The sequence below is a fragment of the Lolium rigidum genome, chromosome 3, assembly GCF_022539505.1.
Source record: "Lolium rigidum isolate FL_2022 chromosome 3, APGP_CSIRO_Lrig_0.1, whole genome shotgun sequence".
Taxonomy (NCBI): domain Eukaryota; kingdom Viridiplantae; phylum Streptophyta; class Magnoliopsida; order Poales; family Poaceae; genus Lolium; species Lolium rigidum.
Genome location: NC_061510.1, coordinates 3,906,360 through 3,925,557, shown reverse-complemented (window position 1 = coordinate 3,925,557; position 19,198 = coordinate 3,906,360). Strand labels below are relative to the sequence as shown.

The following is a 19,198-nucleotide window of genomic DNA, read 5'->3' as shown; positions in this document are numbered from 1 at the left end:
ATATAGATATCCCACACTTTTACGAGACACCAAACCTGGGTTAAGTGTCACTAACTCTCTTGACCATCGAATCGAATGTACTCTCGATGTCATGCGTGCGAAAGAAAGGTGAGCACCCGTGCCACCACGACGTGTCAAGCCGAGTATAGTATACATCTCTACAAGTTTGACTGCATTAACGGAGCGTGGTGCGTGTGTACAGAAAATAGGTCTGATCTCCAGTATCGTGGGGGATCCGATCTCCACGATCGTGGCTCGCACGCAGAGAACTCCAACACGACCGGACGGGCCACTCGCCAGCCGCAGGATGAGAATCGGGATTCCCCGGACCCAGCCGGTCGATACTACCGAGGCCGTAATTACCACCACCACCTACCAGGGGAAGAAGAGAAAGACAAGGAAGGAAAATCCTTTTTCCAAAAGAAAAAGCGGCGAGCGGCGTATATATACGGCGCGGAGCCTGGCAGAGTCCACCACCTCGCCTCGCCCCGCCTCGCCTGCTACCATCCCGCATCTCCCTCGGCGATCCGCGTTCTTCTTCGTCTTCTCTCACTGGTACGGTTCCGTCTCTCCCTTCTTCTTCTGCTTCCCAATCTACGGTCTGATTTGCCAAGGATTTGGAACTGCAATCTCGCCTCCCTGCCTCCTCATATGGTCTCGTTGGGTTACAGCTGACGGAGATGGCGGCGGAGAGGGTCAAGGACGTGGGCATCCTCGCCATGGACATCTACTTCCCGCCCAACTGCGTGCGCCAGGTACCACACCACACACACTCTCAGCCATGATTTTATTACATCACCGTATTTTCCTACCCGTAAATAGGAAAAAAAATAACAGAGCATCGGCTCTGAATTCCCGGTCCGTTCGCCCGTTTCAGTCGTTAAAACATGCTAGAATTTAAATCCAAGACCACGCTCTTTGTGTGTGGTTGGTGGAGTTTTTTTTTTTTTGTTCTCGTTGTTGTTGCTAGGAGCCAGTTGTTCACGTGAGAGCGCGTTCAGGCGTTGAGTCCTTGGGTTGGGTGTGTGTGTAGAGAGACAGAGTCAGTTTCAGATTAAGAAAAAGAGGAAGCCGTTATCTGTTGAAAGCTCGTCTACCTTCGAGCTCAGCCTCAGACAGGTCACCATTCGACCTGTTCTAGTCTGGTCAGATTCAAGTATCGCAGCCATTAATGTACAAGCTTAATTCTATTAAGTCCGTGTCAACTTAATTCATCTATCCTAGCCGTGTAGCTAGTGATGGGAAGGAAATGCACGCCATGGGGATCATGTAGATTGGTAGTAACGTAAAACAGTTACATTTGGCGTAAAACAGTTAATTCGTGCTGTACGAGTTACTCCAGCTGGTACCAGTGCAAAGAAACTTTGCTGGGTGTTTCCAGAATGCGAAAGCTGGTGGGCATTGCTTACTTGAGGAATGTTGTCACGCTTCCAAAAGAAAAATACACCGAGAAGATGCCGGCCGAATGAGCTTTGTAGGAGGAGTAGGGCCCTCCTCTCCTGTTTAAGCTTAAGCTTAATTAAGGCTGTGTGGACAATTAAGCAGCTGATGCCGATGGCTGTCAAAGCATCTCTTTCCTGTCATAGGCTTGTGAACCCAGCAGGTGTTTCGTGCGCACGTGTTCATCAGATTCCCAAATCGACGCTGTCCACTTGGAAGATCTGCTGAATTTTGTGGTCGTATAAAACTTGTTGCGAAAAGGCTTACATATATATGGTGATAATATTAGGTGGCGGTTGGAATGAGATGCCATGGGATGTGGACGAGGTTTTGTCCCTAACAAATGAGTGTGAATGATGACATGTCGATGTTAGTCATGTGCCTGAGCTTTAAGTAATATGGCCCTCTTAAAAATTTGTGCTATGAAAGCATTAGTAGTATTGATCCTTCTCTGTTCATTATATTTTGTAGATCATAAAAGAATCTACTGCATTTAAACCGAAATAAAGACTTTAGAGGCCACTATACAACAACCAATCATTATCCAACAGCGTTTTTGTGCATGTACAGTTTTTTGTTGCATCTCTTCTACTACCTCTTTCATTCTTATCGATTTCATTCACTCACAGGTCAACATTTTATTTCATTTTTTCTTTATAATTTTCCTAAAATAATGGTTTCTACTAGCTTTAAAATTCACATGATGCTGGTTGTAGGAAGAACTGGAAACTCATGATGGCGTGAGCAAAGGCAAGTACACTATTGGGCTTGGGCAGGATAGCATGGCCTTTTGCACTGAAGTGGAGGATGTCATTTCAATGAGGTATGATTATCTTCCTAAGTACAAAATACTCTTATTCTCCTATCTTTTTTCTCTGTTTTCCTCAGGACTTATGCTCATACTACTTGACTCTACTGCTCGATTTACCAACTACTAGCGATGTTAGAGAAAAAAAATTACAATATGGTTGGCTGTGAACGTAACTGTACAATCTTCGAGATGCCTTATATTTGCCTCTGAAGTCCAAACAGTTGAACATTTTTGTGTTTTTAACGTCTGGACAATATATTCTTTACCATTTTATTCCTGCTTACATCATCTAACTGATTAAGACTTTCTCTCAGCTTGACAGTGGTGAAGTCCCTCCTGGAAAATTATAAGATCGATCCAAAGTGCATTGGACGTTTGGAAGTCGGCAGTGAAACTGTTATAGACAAGAGCAAGTCTATAAAGACATGGCTGATGCAAATTTTCGAGGTTTGTTTCATTCAGCAAGTACATGCTAACAAGTTTTTTATTTCTTGGTGTAACTTTGTCTAACACGTCTTATGTACATAACTAAATAATATGTTATGTACTTCAATTTTCAAAACTCTTACGCATTATTTTAAGTTTTCTTCAACACCAGTACTTTTTTTTGGGAAAGGCTAGTACTTGTATTTACAAGCAGAAAATTCCTTTTGGTAAAGTATTTCCCATAACACTATTCTCTAAACGCAGGAATGTGGTAATACTGATATTGAAGGAGTTGACTCCTCAAATGCGTGCTATGGTGGAACAGCTGCTTTGTTTAACTGTGTTAATTGGGTCGAGAGCAACTCATGGGATGGGCGTTATGGACTCGTTGTTTGCACAGACAGCGCGGTATGTAATCTGATCTTGTGAACATAACACAAAACTGTATTACTTGACCATGACAACAAGTATTCCTGTTGCTGACATCTTAGATCCATGTTGACACCTTATCAGGTTTATGCTGAAGGGCCAGCTCGTCCTACTGGCGGTGCAGCTGCTATTGCAATGTTGATTGGACCAAATGCTCCTATTTCATTTGAAAGCAAATATAGAGGATCTCATATGGCACATGTTTATGACTTCTACAAGCCTGATCTTGCGAGTGAATATCCGGTACATCACAATTTAAGATAATTCATGCAGCCAAACTACACATGGAAATGAATTTATGTGGTCTGCCAATATGAACATCCCTTTTTACAAGATAGAAATTACATGCAGGTGGTCGATGGGAAGCTATCACAGACATGCTATCTCGTGGCACTGGATTCTTGCTACAAAACCTTCTGCAAAAGGTAAATTGTAATCCTCTCACTTACACAGGTTAATCAAGTTACCATTGATTTGACCAGAACTGATACCTTGAATCTTTCAGATATGAGAAGATTGAGGGGAAGCAATTTTCAATTGTAGATGCAGATTCTTTTGTATTCCATTCTCCATACAACAAGGTATAATAAAACCCCGCGTGCCCTTTGGCATCTCAGTTGAATTATCAATTACACGGACAATATTGTGAAAGCAGTTCACCATCTGCACTTGTCCCCAAAATGGAGCTCCTCTTATTATGGCCACTGTTTGGGCATCACGCCATTCCCCTTGAGAAACACCATGTATGGTCATCTGTTTTGTACTGTACCATTATTTACAATCTTTTCTATGTTTTTGCTATGTGCAGCTTGTACAGAAAAGTTTTGCTCGTTTATACTACAATGACTTCTTGAGAAATTGCAGGTTGGTCAGTACTGTATTAGGAACTCTATGTCTCTATATTGTTTATTAGTACTTTCTTACCAACTACAATTTCTGTTTGGTCAAATAGCATTGTTGACAAAGACTCAAGAGAAAAATTGGAACCCTTTTCGAGCCTATCATCTGAGGAAAGCTATCAGAGTCGGGACCTTGAGAAGGTAGAAATAAGAGTCGAAATTACTCAAAAAATTCCTGTGTGCAATAACTAATGCTTGTAAGTTAATTTGTGATACCTTATATATGCAGGTTTGCCAGCAAGTTGCAAAGAACCTGTATGGTACCAAGGTTCAACCAACAACATTGATCCCAAAAGAACTCGGGAATATGTACACAGCATCACTCTATGCTGCTTTTGCATCAGTTCTCCATAACAAACATGATACTCTGGTATAAATCACGCTCCGGCCTTTTCTTCGGTTCTGATCAACATCGAACTAAATTAACCTCTCCTGTTTTCGTTTCCTCTTTTGAAATGTTCAGGCGGGCCAGAGGATTGTCATGTTTTCTTACGGCAGCGGCATGACGTCGACAATGTTCTCCCTCAAAATTAATGAAGGCCAGCATCCATTCAGCCTATCGAACATTGCAAGCATAATGGATATTTCCAACAAATTGCAGTCTAGGCATATCGTAAGTCTTTCATGAAGTTCTCCGTTTATCATCAGAGGTCATTGTGGTTTAATTGCCAGGGCTGTTATACCATCTCTCCTGGTGCATTGACTAATTGACCTCACTCATTGCAACAAACTTGGCTCTGTCTCACCATATATATCTTCCACACAGGTCCCACCAAAGCAGTTTGTCGAGGCGCTGAAGCTGGGCGAGCACCGCTATGGCGCGAAGGATTTCGTCACCAGCCAGGACACATCCTTGCTCGTCACAGGGACCTACTATCTCACCCATGTCGACTCCATGTACCGAAGGTTCTATGCTGTGAAAGGTGCCGCCGCGCCGATATCCAACGGCCACTAATCAACCGTGCCTGGCTGCAATAAGCGTGCAAACCGCGAATGCTTTTAGGTTATCTGGCAGGGAAGGGGAAGAAAAAATCTGGGGGGCCTGCTTAGGTTAATTTCTGTCTGAATTGTAAGTTTGTAAAGTTGGAGCTGCGTGCGTGATTGTTGTAATGCTTTGTCAGTGAGAATCTTTGGTTCTTTAGTGAAACATTCACACCTTGTTGGGTTTAAGGTGCAATTACGTGATTGATCCTGTTTGTTCACCCATTGTTTGAATATCATCTGAATGACAGTCAGGCCACATCATTCATCGTCTTTGTAAGAACATTAGTGCATATATGAGTTCTCTCTAAGTCAAATTTTGTAAAATATGACCAAGTTTTATACAGGGAAAAATTATATCAACTGCCATGTAAACTAGAGGGCTGCCCTCCCTCTTGATCGTGGCATGTAACAGCACCGTGCTGGTGCCGGACTCTCTGTAGCCCGCCATTTTTTCTTCTAATGCAATGCCACGTTCGTGTGTTCGCAAAAAAAAAAAAAAAATCAACATCTACATGATTTGATGATATTTCACACATTTCTAGATGCTCTAAAATTTCTTGCTCGAATTAGTACGCAGAAAATATCAACATCTACATGATCTGAAGTTTGTTGCTCAAAAATATTTTACAGCCACTACTAGAAGCTTCACCCGAACTACACCGCTGCCTCCACAAACCGACCTGTATGTAAAGCCAACCGGCTCGACCAGACCATCTTCACCCGAACCACACCGCCGCCCTCTGCTCTGCTGCCTCCATCCTCGCAAAGTCCTCCACCCCAGCGCCGCCGCCGCCGCCGCCGCTTCCTCCTCCCTCCCGCCGGCCCCCATCATGGAGGTCGAGGACGAGGAGACCCTGACCGCGCTCGTGGAGGCCGCCAAGACCCAAGAAGGCCGGGCCGCGCTCTCCGACGCCCTCAGCGACACCCTCTGCCTCCTGCCCGCCTCCCCGGCGCCGCTCCTCCTCTTACGCCTCCGCCTCGTCCGCAACCTCCTCGCGGGCGACTCCAACAACCAGCGCACCTTCGTGCTCCTCTCGGGCCCCGCCGCGGTCGCCTCCTCCGTGCTCGCCCTCCCCTCCCTCGCCCCCGACGTCGCGCGCGCCGCGCTCCAGGCGCTCGGCAACGCCGCGCTCGGCGGGGACCAGAACCGCGAGGCCGTCTGGGACGCGCTCTTCCCGGGGGCGCTGCGGGAGCTCGCCGGGGTCCGCGACGCGGGGGTCGTGGACCCGCTCTGCATGGTGCTCGACACCTGCTGCTCCGGCGCGGCCGGCCGCGCGAGGCTCCGGGAGCTCTGCCATCAGGACCTGGGGCTCCCGATACTCGTCCAACTCGTCACTACCGCCTCACGAGGTGAGTACAGCATCGCTATTATTATCGGTTTATTATTTTGCACATTCAAACATATCTGCTGCTAGATACCTAGATATGCAATTTGGTTCGTAGCTGCAACTTCTAGTTTTTAAAATATAATATTACGGGTTGCTTATTCTTATGAATCTGTGTTACGGTTGCCATGTTGTGGATTAGTTCAATACAAGTAGGCTGTGCACATTGTAGATTATTTCAGCAATGGAAGTATTTGGCCAAGTGTAAAATAAGTGAGCAACTATGAGCATGCGTTTTGTTGAATTGGATATATCAGATGTTGAATGCTTATGTTTCATTGCTAAGGAACAAGTAATATTCAGGGGTGGTAGTGCATTTACCGGTTGATTGTGATTATTCAGGGAATACTTTTTCTGGAGAACTTTAGTTCATAGCACCTGTTTGTTTGGTTCAACTTTTTAAAGCATGCTAGCACGATTGCACAACCTGCTCCTACTTCTTGGTAACAAACAATGTGGTATCATATGTTTGATATGTTGCTAAAGTATTCATCAGTTGCTTGATAGTTCGAACTGTCACAATGTGTTCCCTCACGTTGCTGCATGGCTCATGTCTTGAAGTGCATAGTCTAAACTTGCCTGTGGCATATGTACCAGAGAACCATATATGACCATTGGAAGACAGTTTTACTTAAACATTGACATACGGATGTTATGGTTACCTTATTTGTTTACTTATTATAACTAGGCTGCAGTCAAAGGTCGCACTTTGTTCGCTGGTTGATTTCATTTGGTTCTCCCATTCCTTCCATGGTTTGCTTGTGTATGGTCCTAACCTTAATTACCAATTGCAGTGGGGCACAAGGAAGAATGGTTGGAGTGGCTTCTCGTCAAAATCTGTGTTGAAGAGGAGATGTTTGAAACCTTGTTTGCAGCCTTAGGTTCAACTGATGGTGGTGAATCTGGAAACGGGTTTACTGCTAAGCATGCATTTCTTCTGGGTACGTTGTCAAAATGTTTGACTGAACGACCTGAAGAAGTTATTGTCTCGAACAGTTTTGCACTTCACGTCCTGAATGTACAGAAGTATGCTGCTGAGACTGTGGATTTTACTTGCCGAGGTAGCTCCTCTCTTCCGACTGGTTGCCCTGGAGTCGATGTCCTTGGATATTCATTGCTGCTCTTGAAGGACATATGTGCCTGGGAACCTACTTCATCACAGAGTGAAGCTCCTGTTGACTCACTGTTGCGAACTGGTCTTGTAAAACAACTTCTAAAGTACCTACGTGATCTTGAGCTCCCAAGTACAATCAGAAAAGCGATGGCAAAGGAACAAGGAGATCAACAACCAGCCCTTGCAAGTGCAAAAGTCTGCCCATACAACGGTTACAGGAGAGATATAGTCGCTATCATTGCCAATTGCTTGCATGGAAGGAAACAGGTGCAGGATGAGGTTAGGCAGCTAGATGGGATTATGTTACTATTGCAGCAGTGCGTCATTGATGAAGGAAATGCATACTTGAGGGAGTGGGGCCTTCTAGCTGTGAAGAACTTGCTTGAAGGAAATGAGGAAAACCAGAAGGAGGTCTCTGAACTTCAGATGCAAGAACCAATCTTAACTCCAGAGATTGCAGATATAGGCCTAAGAGTGGAGATCGACAAGAAAACTGGACATCCAAAACTGGTCAATTCCTCCTGATGTAGAAAAGGTAAACTAGAATCTGTTGTGTAAATGTAACTGGGTCTGCATTTGCTCTACAGCTTGTGATCCTGTAACACTAGTTAATTTTGAACAGTTGGTTTGCTGTACAGTTTCCCAAAGTGCTTAGCAAAGAACGTTTCTGGCGCATTTGAAATCTGAATCATTACTTCTGTTGTCTAAATTTGTCCTTGTCATATTTGTGCAGTACTTGTGATCGGCAATGCCTGGACATACTATCTGGATGCATGGTTAACTTTGCACATGAAGATGATGCTACTAGTATACGCGATATCAAGGTGAGCATTAGATTGTTTCCATAATCGTAAATGCTTCTGCTATGAATAAATGTTAACTGGTTTACTTAGAAGTTATGACTGTTGCATTGAGTTATCTGAGAGCATTTTATTCTGCAGATTTTTCACTTTGGTCCTGCTTTGTCCGAGAAGAAAACCAGGGGAAACTTCTATGGTCATGGTTCCTCTAGACATCAGGGAGAGAAATGTAAATGTTGTGTGCTGTTGCCCCAGGGGGAAATAGCGGTTATATTCTCATTAAGTCTGCCATCTTGAACTTTAGTGTTGGCTATGGCTAACAGATTCCAGTAGTCTGCCATTTTGAACTGTTGTAGCGAGCTATGACTACCAGATTCAAACATTTTGTGCAAGACACAACATGTTGCAGATTTGGATTGTTGTGCACTGCAGCTGTGGGCTTGATTGCGATTCATGTTTCGGTGCATAAAGTTTGTGTGTGGTAAACAACGGTTACTATGTCTGTCTTGTGAATGCGTTGACAGTCACTGGCTCACTTCTCTGCTCATTTTTTGGTTACTTTGGTGCTGAACATTTGCAAGCTCACTATAGATTTTGCAGTTAGCACTGCCTTCTTAGCGATGGGGATACTAATAATCACCTGCGACCAGCCCAAGGAAGATGCAGGTATAGGTGCGTTTCAGACCTACTACAGGATGGCACCTGGAACAAGCAGCGCCTGTGGCAATTCTTCTGTCAGGACGAAATTACGGAGATCTTAAAATTCAGACATCACATCAGAATGAAGATGACTTCATTGCTTGGCATCCAGACAAACGTGGCATGTTCAGTGCTAAAAGAGCCTACAACCTTCTTGGAAAATATGTAGGAATACAATTTCAATACAACTGAACTTAGCGAGGAGAGGCATGGCCACCTCAAGCTTATACCTGATCTGTGGCGGTGAGGACGAGGATACCTTCCACATCTTCCTTCGATGCACTCATGCATGCAATCTGTGGTGTGCCATGGCTGAAGTCTGCGATCTGCTGTCGAAGGCCCCTTGCTGAAACCAACGGGGCCAAAGCGGCTCCTTCATCTCATCCATTATATCCCAGATAGCTGAAGGCCTTTCATCCCTCATTGATCATGAAATCAGTGCAAATAGATTGAAAGAATTGAAAATTTGCCGCAGAGCTCCGGGCATCTCGCACCTTCTGTTCGCGGACGATAGCCTTTTATTCTTCGAGGCAAACATAGAACAAGCCAGTATAGTGAAGGGGATTCTACACACTTATGAGAAGTGTACTGGCCAGCTACTCAGCCCATCAAAATGTTCCATTCTCCTCGGTAACAAAGTCAGCGAAGAGGATGGAGATGCTACACTATCAATCCTACATATTGAGAAGGCTGAGTTTGAGGAAAAATACCTTGCTTCCCATTCCCGAAGGAAAAATGAAAAATGGCCAATTCGAGTCAACAAAGGAGACCCTACACAAGTATATGAATGATTGGTGCGAAAAGTATATGTCTTCAGGGGCAAAGGGAACACTTATAAAATCCGTCGTGCAAGCGATTTCTGCCTATGCTATGAGTGTTTTTAAGTTCTCGGCTGGCTTGTGCGAGGAATTTGCTCAAATAACAAGAAACTTTTGGTGGGGCGATGAGTTAGACAGACGAAAAATCCATTGGAAGTCATGGGAGAAAATTATTGCTCCTAAATATTTTGGAGGTCTGGGCTTTAGGGACTACAGGTTGTTCAATCAAGCCCTCCTAGCCAGGCAGGCCTGGAGACTGCTAGCCTTCCCTCATATTTTCCTAATGCTGAACTCACTCACACTGTTTTTATCCAGAACTCTTCCCCAGGTTGGCAGGGCATTTGTCATGGACTCGAGCTCTTGAAAAGAGGAGTGATATGGCGTGTCCAATCTGGATCAAAAATCCGGATTTGGCGTGATAATTGAGTCCCGAGAGGAAACTTAAAACCCTCAACAAAGATTGGTGGTGGCAGATACCGTTGGGTTTCGGACCTAATAGACAACAGCTCAATGACATGGAAGGAAGACCTAGTCAGGTCAATGTTCCCAAACTATGATGCCGAGGAAATTTTGCGAATTCGTTTACCTCACTCAGCTGAAGAAGACTATATAGCCTGGCACTTTGAAAAATCAGGCAACTTCAGTGTTCGGAGTGCATACAGACTCGCCCTTCTTCAGAACTCCGAGAATTTCTGCTCAGGCCAGCAAAGCGACAATCCTAATGGAGACCGTCCGATCTAGGATGTGATATGGAAAACAAATGTACCACAAAAGGTGAAGATCTTTACTTGGAGACTAGCCACGGAAGCACTAGCGGTACAAAAAACCGGTGCTCGCGTAATATGACAACTGATCCAACTTGCACCATCTGCGGAAGAGAAGAAGAAGATGGATACCATGCCACTATGACCTGCACCAAAGCTGCCGCCTTAAGAGAAAGCATGAGAAAAATCTGGAAGCTACCACCTGAAGAAAAACTGAGAAATAGTGGGAAGGAGTGGACTCTGAACATTCTGAATGCTTCAAGCTCAGATATGCGCGCAAAGCTGATGCTGGTCTGGTGGAGGGCCTGGCACCTAAGAAACAACTGCATCTTTGGAGATGGGAAGGTGGGAATAAACCAGTCGACTGATTTCTTAAGCAACTACTGGCAGGTGCTGTCAAATATTAGAGAGGAAAAGCTGCCTGAAGATAGGAAAGGAAAAAGTCCAATGCTTGAAATGAAGGAGATACATGAGGAACCAAAGAAGAATGAAATGAAATCAAGATGGAAGCCACCAGACACGGGCTGGCATTGCCTAAGCGTGGATGCTAGTTTCATTAAAGAATCAAACTTCGCCTCGTGGGGTGCTCTAGCTCGTAACCACCTTGGACAGATCAAATGGTCCGCCTGGGGAATTCTTCCTGATTGTGATAACGCGGAAAATGCAGAAGCGTTGGCTTGTTTAGAAGGGATCAAGCAAGCTGTTAAACTGGTGGATAGTAGCCTAATTATTGAGAGCGACTGTGATGCTCTAATAAAAAAGGCAAACTCTGATGTTAGGGATCGCTCCCATACGTCGAGTGTGCTAGCGGACATTCATCGGTTGGTTACTCTGCTACCTGACTTCACCTTCAGAAAAGTGGCAAGAGAAGATAGTAGGCCGGCTCATGAACTGGCCAGGTTTAGTCGTGTGAGTTGTACTGGTGGTGTGTTACAAGGTTCAGCACCTTCCTGCGTGTTGGAGCTGACTTTGGTAGAATGTAATCAGAACTCTACTACCGATTAATACAAACCACCGTTTTCAAAAATTATATCCCAGATAGCCAATGAACGCCTACCTTGATGACTTTTGGGTGGACATGGCAATGCCCATAACGAGATGACACACGAGAAGCCATGCCCGCAGATCGAGGGCTCTCACCGTTTCCTTGTGAGAGCATCTCTAGCAGAGGCCTTATTTTTCCCAACCGAAAAAACTGAGTTCAGTCTCCCGAAAAACCAAAAGCGAGCGATTTTTAGCGTGGAGCAGAACAACACCCGTATTCGGAACCGAAAAACGTCGATTTCAAAAATTGCTGGCAAAGTGATCATCGCAAACAAGCAGTAGAACTGAAATTCAAACATATTTAAGCATAGTTCGGGTTGCTACGATTGATAGATATATTGCATTTGAGGTGGTCGTCGGCGACAACCTCCAAAAATAACTAGTTTCGCCGGCGGCAAGCTACTATACGCGCCGCGGCAGACTACGCCGGCGGCGGCCTACTCGGAGTCGAGGTCGACGACCTCCTGCTTCACGCGGCGGACGGCCGCCTCCTTCTGCGCGGCCTCGTACTCCCGCACGGCACGGACGGCTTCCACTTCCTCGCGGCGGAAGCGCGCGCGCCTTTCGGCGGCGGAGATGACGGACACCTGCTGCACCGCCGTCGCCTCCTCCTCGTCGTTGAGGACGAAGTCCCCGGACTGCAGCTGGAGGGTGCGCACCGGAGGCACCTCCTCCTCCTCCTCCTCCTCCTCCTCGTCGCTGCTGTCGGAGGCGGCCAAGGACGACCCCTCGCCGCTATTTGCATAGCGCGCGAGCTTCCCCGGCGGCGTCAGACCCCAGTTGGTCCAGCGCTGCGCGCTCCACTTTCGAGCGCCTTCGCTGCGGTTCCATTTGCGCCGCTCGGCCTCCGACTCGAAGACGGGGACGGGGGGGGGGGGGAGAGTTGCTCCCGCCAATCCGCCCGCGTCCCCTGCCTCTGCTGTTCGCCCCGGCCATGCGGTCGCGGTGGTGGTGGAAAGAGAGGAGAAGCGGCGGCGGTGGCTCCGCGATTGCTCGCCGGAATTCCAACCGTGCGCGCGGCGAAGGGGGCTTTGGCGGCGGATGGAATAGGGTTTTGGAACGCAACTCCCCTCCGTGGCCTATATATATACGGGTCGACGGTCCAGTTTCTCGGGCCCCCGAACTCTCGATACGGGCCGGCCCACCGATTCGGGTGCTGTTCTGCGCCACTTTCGGCCCGAACCCGTAAATCCGCCGGAAAAATTCAGTTCCGCCGGGATTTACGGGCTCTGTTAGAGATGCTCTGAGCTACCGCAACTCACTCATGATAATCAAACAGTCTCCTGTTGTAGACGTTGCCAAAGACAAGATGATTGTTAATGCGAACAGTTTGCTTGTGGGCAAGGGTTTAAGAAAGCAAAACCACAAACCGATGGTGGACAGAAGGTGAGGAAGAGATGGATGGCACCTGCGAATGGAGAGCCCAAGCTGAATATAGATGGTGCCTTCTCGAGTAATGGTGCTTCGAGATCATAACGGTGAGGTGATCTTGTCAGGACAGGACAACTTTTTAGCTGTGAAATTATTTCTTTGCACGTTTGTGGGATACATCATTGACTATGTGCGGATTTGTTTTCAGATTTTTTTTAAACTCAAAAATATGATTTTTTATTTTTTTTTAAAAAACGAGATCATTGGTGCCCATGTGCACCATGTCTCTCAGTCTCTGTACATAAACCATACATAGATACATTTTTGAACCTGTGAAATATATTTTCGAACAAGCAACACATGTTTTGTACTTGTGAATATTTTTTGAATCCATGAATTTATTTTAAAACTGTGAACATTTTATTTATAAACCCATGAACATTCCATTGAACTTGTGATTTTTTTTAACACATGCACATTTGTTTCCGAGCCATGACTATTTTTTGAACCTGTGAATATTTTTGGTTTTCTACGTGATTTTTTAAATATATATCATCTTGAGAACTCTAATCTCATAACTTGAAATACTTTTTCAACATATCAAATATTAATTGTTTTATAAACACATGTTCCAAAACACCACTCCCACAAAATATACTCTCTAATCTTATAAATTGAATAGATAGCGCTCATCTCTATCACAGAATACCCGAAAATTGCCAACTTTGGCCTGTGGCTTCAGAAATCTCCGATTCTCAGATTAAAAGAGACTCCGTTTTTTTCCTTTTCCTTTGCACTTCTGCTTCTTTTTTGGTTAGAGCAAGTACAATAGAGTTGACTATAAGACATTAAATAATATATTTTAGATGAGTTGAAGGAGAGAGAAGATGAGAGAGAAGGGAGGTGGGCTACTATGCAATAGCCAGCTCTTGCACGTGCTCCTAGGCACCTTGTGAGAGTGAAATGTGGGCCGTATATTAGTAAAGTACTACATTCTTATAGCCAACTATTGTACATGTTAGCTATATGATAACTACAAATGATATGACATCTTGTTATAGCTAACAGTTGGCTATACTATTGGAATTGCTCATAGGCAACGGCCGATTTGGAAAGAATTTGAGCCGTCGGGGGACCTTGGCCCTCTTCGGATTCTGCGACCACCATTTACTTCTCCAATTTCCCGAGGCGTCTTCACAATTCACATTCCCGATGCACGATTGCTTCCGTTACTTACACACTCCATTACTAATAGCGGGCACTCCATCGTCTCCTAGACTTTGATCTGACCCAGCACCAGGCCGTTCACTGCATCTATGGATTCTATGAAGATCACCCTCGCCGTGAACAGGTCGCGCAACCGCGTGCTATTCGCGGACGCTGGCTCCGACTTCGTCGACGTCCTCCTCAGCTTCCTCACGCTGCCGCTCTCCGCCCTCCAGTTCTGCGCTACATCATCGCCAGGCTGCCTCTCCAACCTCACAGACAGCGTCGGCCGACTCAGGGGCAGTAAGCTGCTGAAGGTTGAGGCTTGCCATGATATGCTTCTCACGCCCCCGGCCACACATGAGCATTGGTATGCCACTATACATGATCTAGTTCGCTGTTTTTCGTCACCATGGATTCTTTCTTGCTTTAATCAATTAAATCTTACTCTACTATCTCAGGGACGGGGTCTGCCGACACTACGATGCGTTTATCAAGAAGCAGCCGAGCCTATATGTAGACGGTAGATCTTGCAGGTGTTGGGAAATCATGGCTAGACTCGTGCATGTCTACAACACATCGATCTCTGGGTCTGGGACGTTTGTGAGATGTAAGGAAAGGTTTGTGATCAGCGATGACTGGACGATCAGGCCGGCATCCACAAGCACAATGCAGTCGCTGTCTCATAACATTTTCTATGGTTTTGAGGAGGTAGAAGTGTGCGTCGGCTGGCCGGAGGTTAGACGATTTGAATGATTAGTACTACATGAATATAGCTATTAGAGGAGTCACTTGCTTTACCGGGTGGTTTGCTTTACCTATATAAAAAAGACAAAGCTTGTTATCTACAGTACTAATTTGAATTTATCATGAGTTTCAGGTTGTATCCATTCTGAAGGCTTCTCTTTCGTCAGATACCATATTCACTGACGTGTTTCTACCCAACGGTACTGATGGTCATGTCTCTGTAATTCGAAGAACCCGTCAGAAAGTTCTGCAACGATCCTGTACAGAATCTTGTTCTGGTTCTTTACCGGAATGCACGGTCAAGCTCTTCTACGACAGGCGGGAGAAGAAGATCATGTATGCTGAATGCAAGCGTGAGTTCGTGGATCTACTCATTGGTTTCTTGACTTACCCATTGAGCTGTGTGATCAAGAACACGGATACACAGAGTGCCGGAGCTGCCGCTTGTCTTCTCGGCTGCAGCTTCGGCAACCTGTACACCAGCGCCGCCGCTCTCGATGCAGCTGGATTCATGGGACCTGGGTCGATCACCAGATTCATATCCATAGAGATGTTGTTGAATCCGTCCCTTGGCCCGTTCAGCAATAGTTGCTCTCTTCAGAGAGGAGCAGCTGTGGAACTGCGACCAGAAGAGCCCTACATGAGTCTGGCACCCTACACGTATTGCCGGTCCTTCATATGCAAGAGCTGCTACCATGACCTTGTCGAAGACCGCAAGTACGTCGTAGGTGACGATCTGCTCGTGCATCAGGCTTCTGCCATGTCTGTGGCGAAGCACTGGTACATGAGGGACAAAGCCAATGTGGTGGAGATGGACGTCACCGTCCAGAAACCAGAGGTAACTAATCTATCTAGCATTTGAAAATTTATTTGCTCACAACAAATATTAATAGTTCAGGCTTTTATTTTTATTTTTGATTGATATTGTTGTCTTGCAGGCTATTGCCCTCCTGCGAGCCATGCTTACCTCCAAGACGGCGCTCACTGACGTTTTCATTGGCAGCCTGGAGGAACCACCTGCGGTGACAAGTCTGTAGTTTGCAAGGAAACAAGTGGTTCGAGTGTGTTCACAATAAGATCAGTGATCAGACTTGGCTTTTGCTATTGAAGGTGAAACTGGGCTGGTGATTTGATCTGTGAGGATAGTTGATAAATCACCGGTACGGTGAATGGTTAGTTCAAGTTGTTATTTTCACAAGTCTGGCTTATGCTTGTTCCTTTCTGAATTGATATGACCTATGCTTATTCCTTTCTGAATTGATATGAGATTCCGATTCAACTGTGCGAGTGCTGAACTTTTTGCTATTCACTAGCTTTTATCATCACCATTAGGCGGAAATTTACAATTTATGAACAACTGAGTCATGGTGACGATTTCTTGGAAACCTAACAAGTGTTAGGTAATGTGTCCAAGATGTTTTTTTTCTCTCTAGCGGAGCTGTGAGCCTTACCGGTTAGGAATCATTGTTCGCGCTTGTTTGTGATGCATGCTATTTCTCTCATTCATGTTTGACTTGTTTCATGTCGATATGGCATATCTTTGATTCGATATGAAACCATAATGAAATGACATATCTTCGATTTTCGACATGGCATATTTTTGATAGTCACCGGCTCACTTCTCTGCTCCTTTTATGGTTACTTTGGTGCTTATCATTTGCAAGCTCACTATAGATTTTGTAGTTAGCACTTGAATTCTTAGAGATGGGGACAAAAGGGAATCTGATTTTGCCCAATCAGCTCAAGCTACTAACATGTGTCAGTACTTAATACATGCAATAACGATAGCTGCATGTAGATGCTTGAGATTAGAGTTGGGATACAGCTTTTGCTTATGCGTAACAGCACATGGTGCAATGATAGACAATAGAATGGAACTTCCCGTCAGTCAGCATTCCCAACATTGCAACAGTTACAACACCCTTCCACAATGGTGCAAAGATAGCGTACATTTTTTATGCTAGGTGGGCATTTCCCACAATTTCAAGTTCCACTTTGGGACTCCTATCCTCAGACATATCACAAGATTCACATATCACAAACTTGGTCTGAAACCAGGTTGAATTGCTTCTTCAGCTAAGCAAATACAACATCTGAACGAAGCACGTACTTGACATTCTTCTTCACGACCCGAGCTTCATGCAGCATGCACCTGGCACCATGTAGGTGGAGTAGAGCCATTCCTTGCACTGGGGCAACCTACATGCAGGCAACCCGAGATTAATACGTAGTACCAGCTTGGCAGGACACTGCTAACAGTTATAATTACTGTAAGCACAAAAAGGATCATTTCATTGTTTGATATAACAATTGAATATCTCAGGACTCTAAACCATGTACAAGATCTTCTCGGTTTTCATAAACTAATTGGAGTTCGCAAGACTCATCATAATGCAATGAATATGTGCATCTGACATTCTCTTCTCCCAGACATAATTCCTCGGTTCTGACCCCTATAGCTAGAGCTAATCAGAGTTTATAGGTGCAGACCTTAGTTTCAATCTTAACCACAAGCTGAGCAAGTCCTACTGTATATCATTACTACAAGCACTGGTTTTCCAGAACAGGGGAAATGGTTGACAGAGTAATGTGGCAAACATTTATCTCAAACAGATGGATTTTGGAATCAGAAGGTACCTCAGCAACAATTCCCCCCCGGTGATCATAGAAGACAGTCTCCCCTCCAACAAGAGCTTGCGAATCTTTCGCGCTCCCCTTGCCAGAAAGGTATATTAGCAATGTATACTGTGTCCTGGAACCATCCCCAAGGTTGACGCTCTCATCGATATGCCTACCAAAGCGCTGCCCTTCAACGTACCTACAAGCAACAACAACAGTAACTGCACCTGTGCAACAGCGTGACATAACACATCCAATCTCTGTTCCAAGTTTTAGCAGCCTATACCTGTAAAGTCTGATGTTTGGATTCAAGCTGGTTGCCACTTTGCCAGCGATATTGATGTCCGTGAATATTCTGTTTATCCCTGTTTCCCAGAGGGTTTGAGCGAGCAAGGGATCCGTGACAGATATCCGGTCATTATCTCTGAAGGCTTCCCCCTTGAGTGGCCCGAGACTGCCCTGGTGTGTGAAGCCCATTGTTTCAGCGATGTCGATGAAAGACTTCGCCTCAGCGGAGGTGAGGAAATCAGGGACCTATGTCAAGTGTGGCAAGTTGTCAGGTAAATCCAGCATACTACCATATCAGACTACTTCACACTTGGTTCATTATGATTAAACTACAGAAGAACCTCTCCTCCAAGAAGCGGCTCCCTTGCAGGATTTTTATCTCTATTTTTTTTAGTGGAGGCAGGAGCCTTATCAGATCATGTACTACTTAGGTATCATTGCTGCAGAAGTGGCATGGCTAATTGATACAGACAGGCTAATTCCCTCCTGGACTAGATGCTCAACTGCAGCGTCCGTCCCAGATGATGGTAATCCCCTCCTAGCAGTAGCAGATCGAGCTACTGGATGCAAAACAAGCGATAAAATCCCCAGCTAAAGGGTAAAAAAACGAAATTTCCGAAGGGGAATTGGCTTACGGTGAGGAGCTGCGTGCCCTTGAGGCGATTGACCTGGAGATCCTTCTTTGGCTTTATCGCCGGCCATGCCCCGCCGCTGCCGCTGGCGGTGCCGTTACCGGTGGCGCCGCCCTTCTTCGCCTTCTTGGCCGCGGAGGATTTCTTCTGGCGAGCGCCGTCTCCTGCCGCCGCGGGCTGCTCCATGGGTGGTCGCTTCCTCCGGCTCGGCGCCGCTGGTGGCATCCGGTAGTTGACGCGGCCGGGCTGGACCCGGGCCGGTTGGGACCCTGTTAGATTCATCGGGCCGGTCCGGCCCCAGACGGATTTGGGTGCCGAACAGCTCAAGAACATCGTACTGAAAGTCTGAAACTGTTGGAATCACTTCTGACCTTACATCTTTGGAAGCACCCTTTTAGGGAAACGGATGATTAGGCTGGTGATAGTGGCACCTGTGATGGTATTATAAGTGTGATGTTAGTGTATAATATCAGTGTGTGACAATCATCTGTATATTACATGTTGTTATGTAGTACTAGTTTTATTATGTTTATTGGTTTTAAAATCTCAATATAAAATTATGTATAAGATCTATTTGGCATCATTTTTTTAGTTCTATGTGCTATGGTAACTATATATGATAGTACCACTATAACTTCATCATTCATTATAGTGACATATTAGTTTTTGTATACATGAAATGCAATAATGCATCATATTACCTTTGTCGCACTATGGAAAGT

General features: G+C 45.4%; 3 protein-coding genes across 3 annotated transcripts; 2 read left to right on the top strand and 1 right to left on the bottom strand.

The window, feature by feature from the left end:
- The first annotated feature begins 514 nt into the window (after positions 1-514).
- On the top strand, positions 515-8,687 carry LOC124701103 (hydroxymethylglutaryl-CoA synthase-like). Its single transcript, XM_047233150.1, has 18 exons — positions 515-555; positions 672-755; positions 2,157-2,263; positions 2,566-2,698; positions 2,942-3,085; positions 3,191-3,349; positions 3,458-3,531; positions 3,612-3,687; positions 3,915-3,970; positions 4,059-4,146; positions 4,235-4,375; positions 4,469-4,618; positions 4,772-4,936; positions 5,758-5,769; positions 6,102-6,339; positions 7,169-8,023; positions 8,222-8,312; positions 8,430-8,687. Exons 2-16 carry the CDS (start codon positions 681-683, stop codon positions 8,011-8,013), a joined length of 2,463 nt encoding a protein of 820 aa, XP_047089106.1. The 5' UTR covers positions 515-555; positions 672-680; the 3' UTR covers positions 8,014-8,023; positions 8,222-8,312; positions 8,430-8,687.
- A 5,613-nt stretch (positions 8,688-14,300) lies between these two features.
- Positions 14,301-16,070, top strand: LOC124704750. Its single transcript, XM_047237010.1, has 5 exons — positions 14,301-14,582; positions 14,695-14,928; positions 15,071-15,775; positions 15,876-15,966; positions 16,048-16,070. The coding sequence occupies exons 1-5, from the start codon at positions 14,301-14,303 to the stop codon at positions 16,068-16,070; spliced, it is 1,335 nt and encodes a 444-aa protein (XP_047092966.1).
- A 719-nt stretch (positions 16,071-16,789) lies between these two features.
- LOC124704749 lies at positions 16,790-18,758 on the bottom strand. The gene is made up of 4 exons (XM_047237009.1): positions 18,480-18,758; positions 17,843-18,090; positions 17,575-17,755; positions 16,790-17,136 (listed from the first exon to the last, which is right to left on the bottom strand). The coding sequence occupies exons 1-4, from the start codon at positions 18,756-18,758 to the stop codon at positions 17,014-17,016; spliced, it is 831 nt and encodes a 276-aa protein (XP_047092965.1). The 3' UTR covers positions 16,790-17,013.
- Between the last annotated feature and the right edge of the window lie 440 nt (positions 18,759-19,198).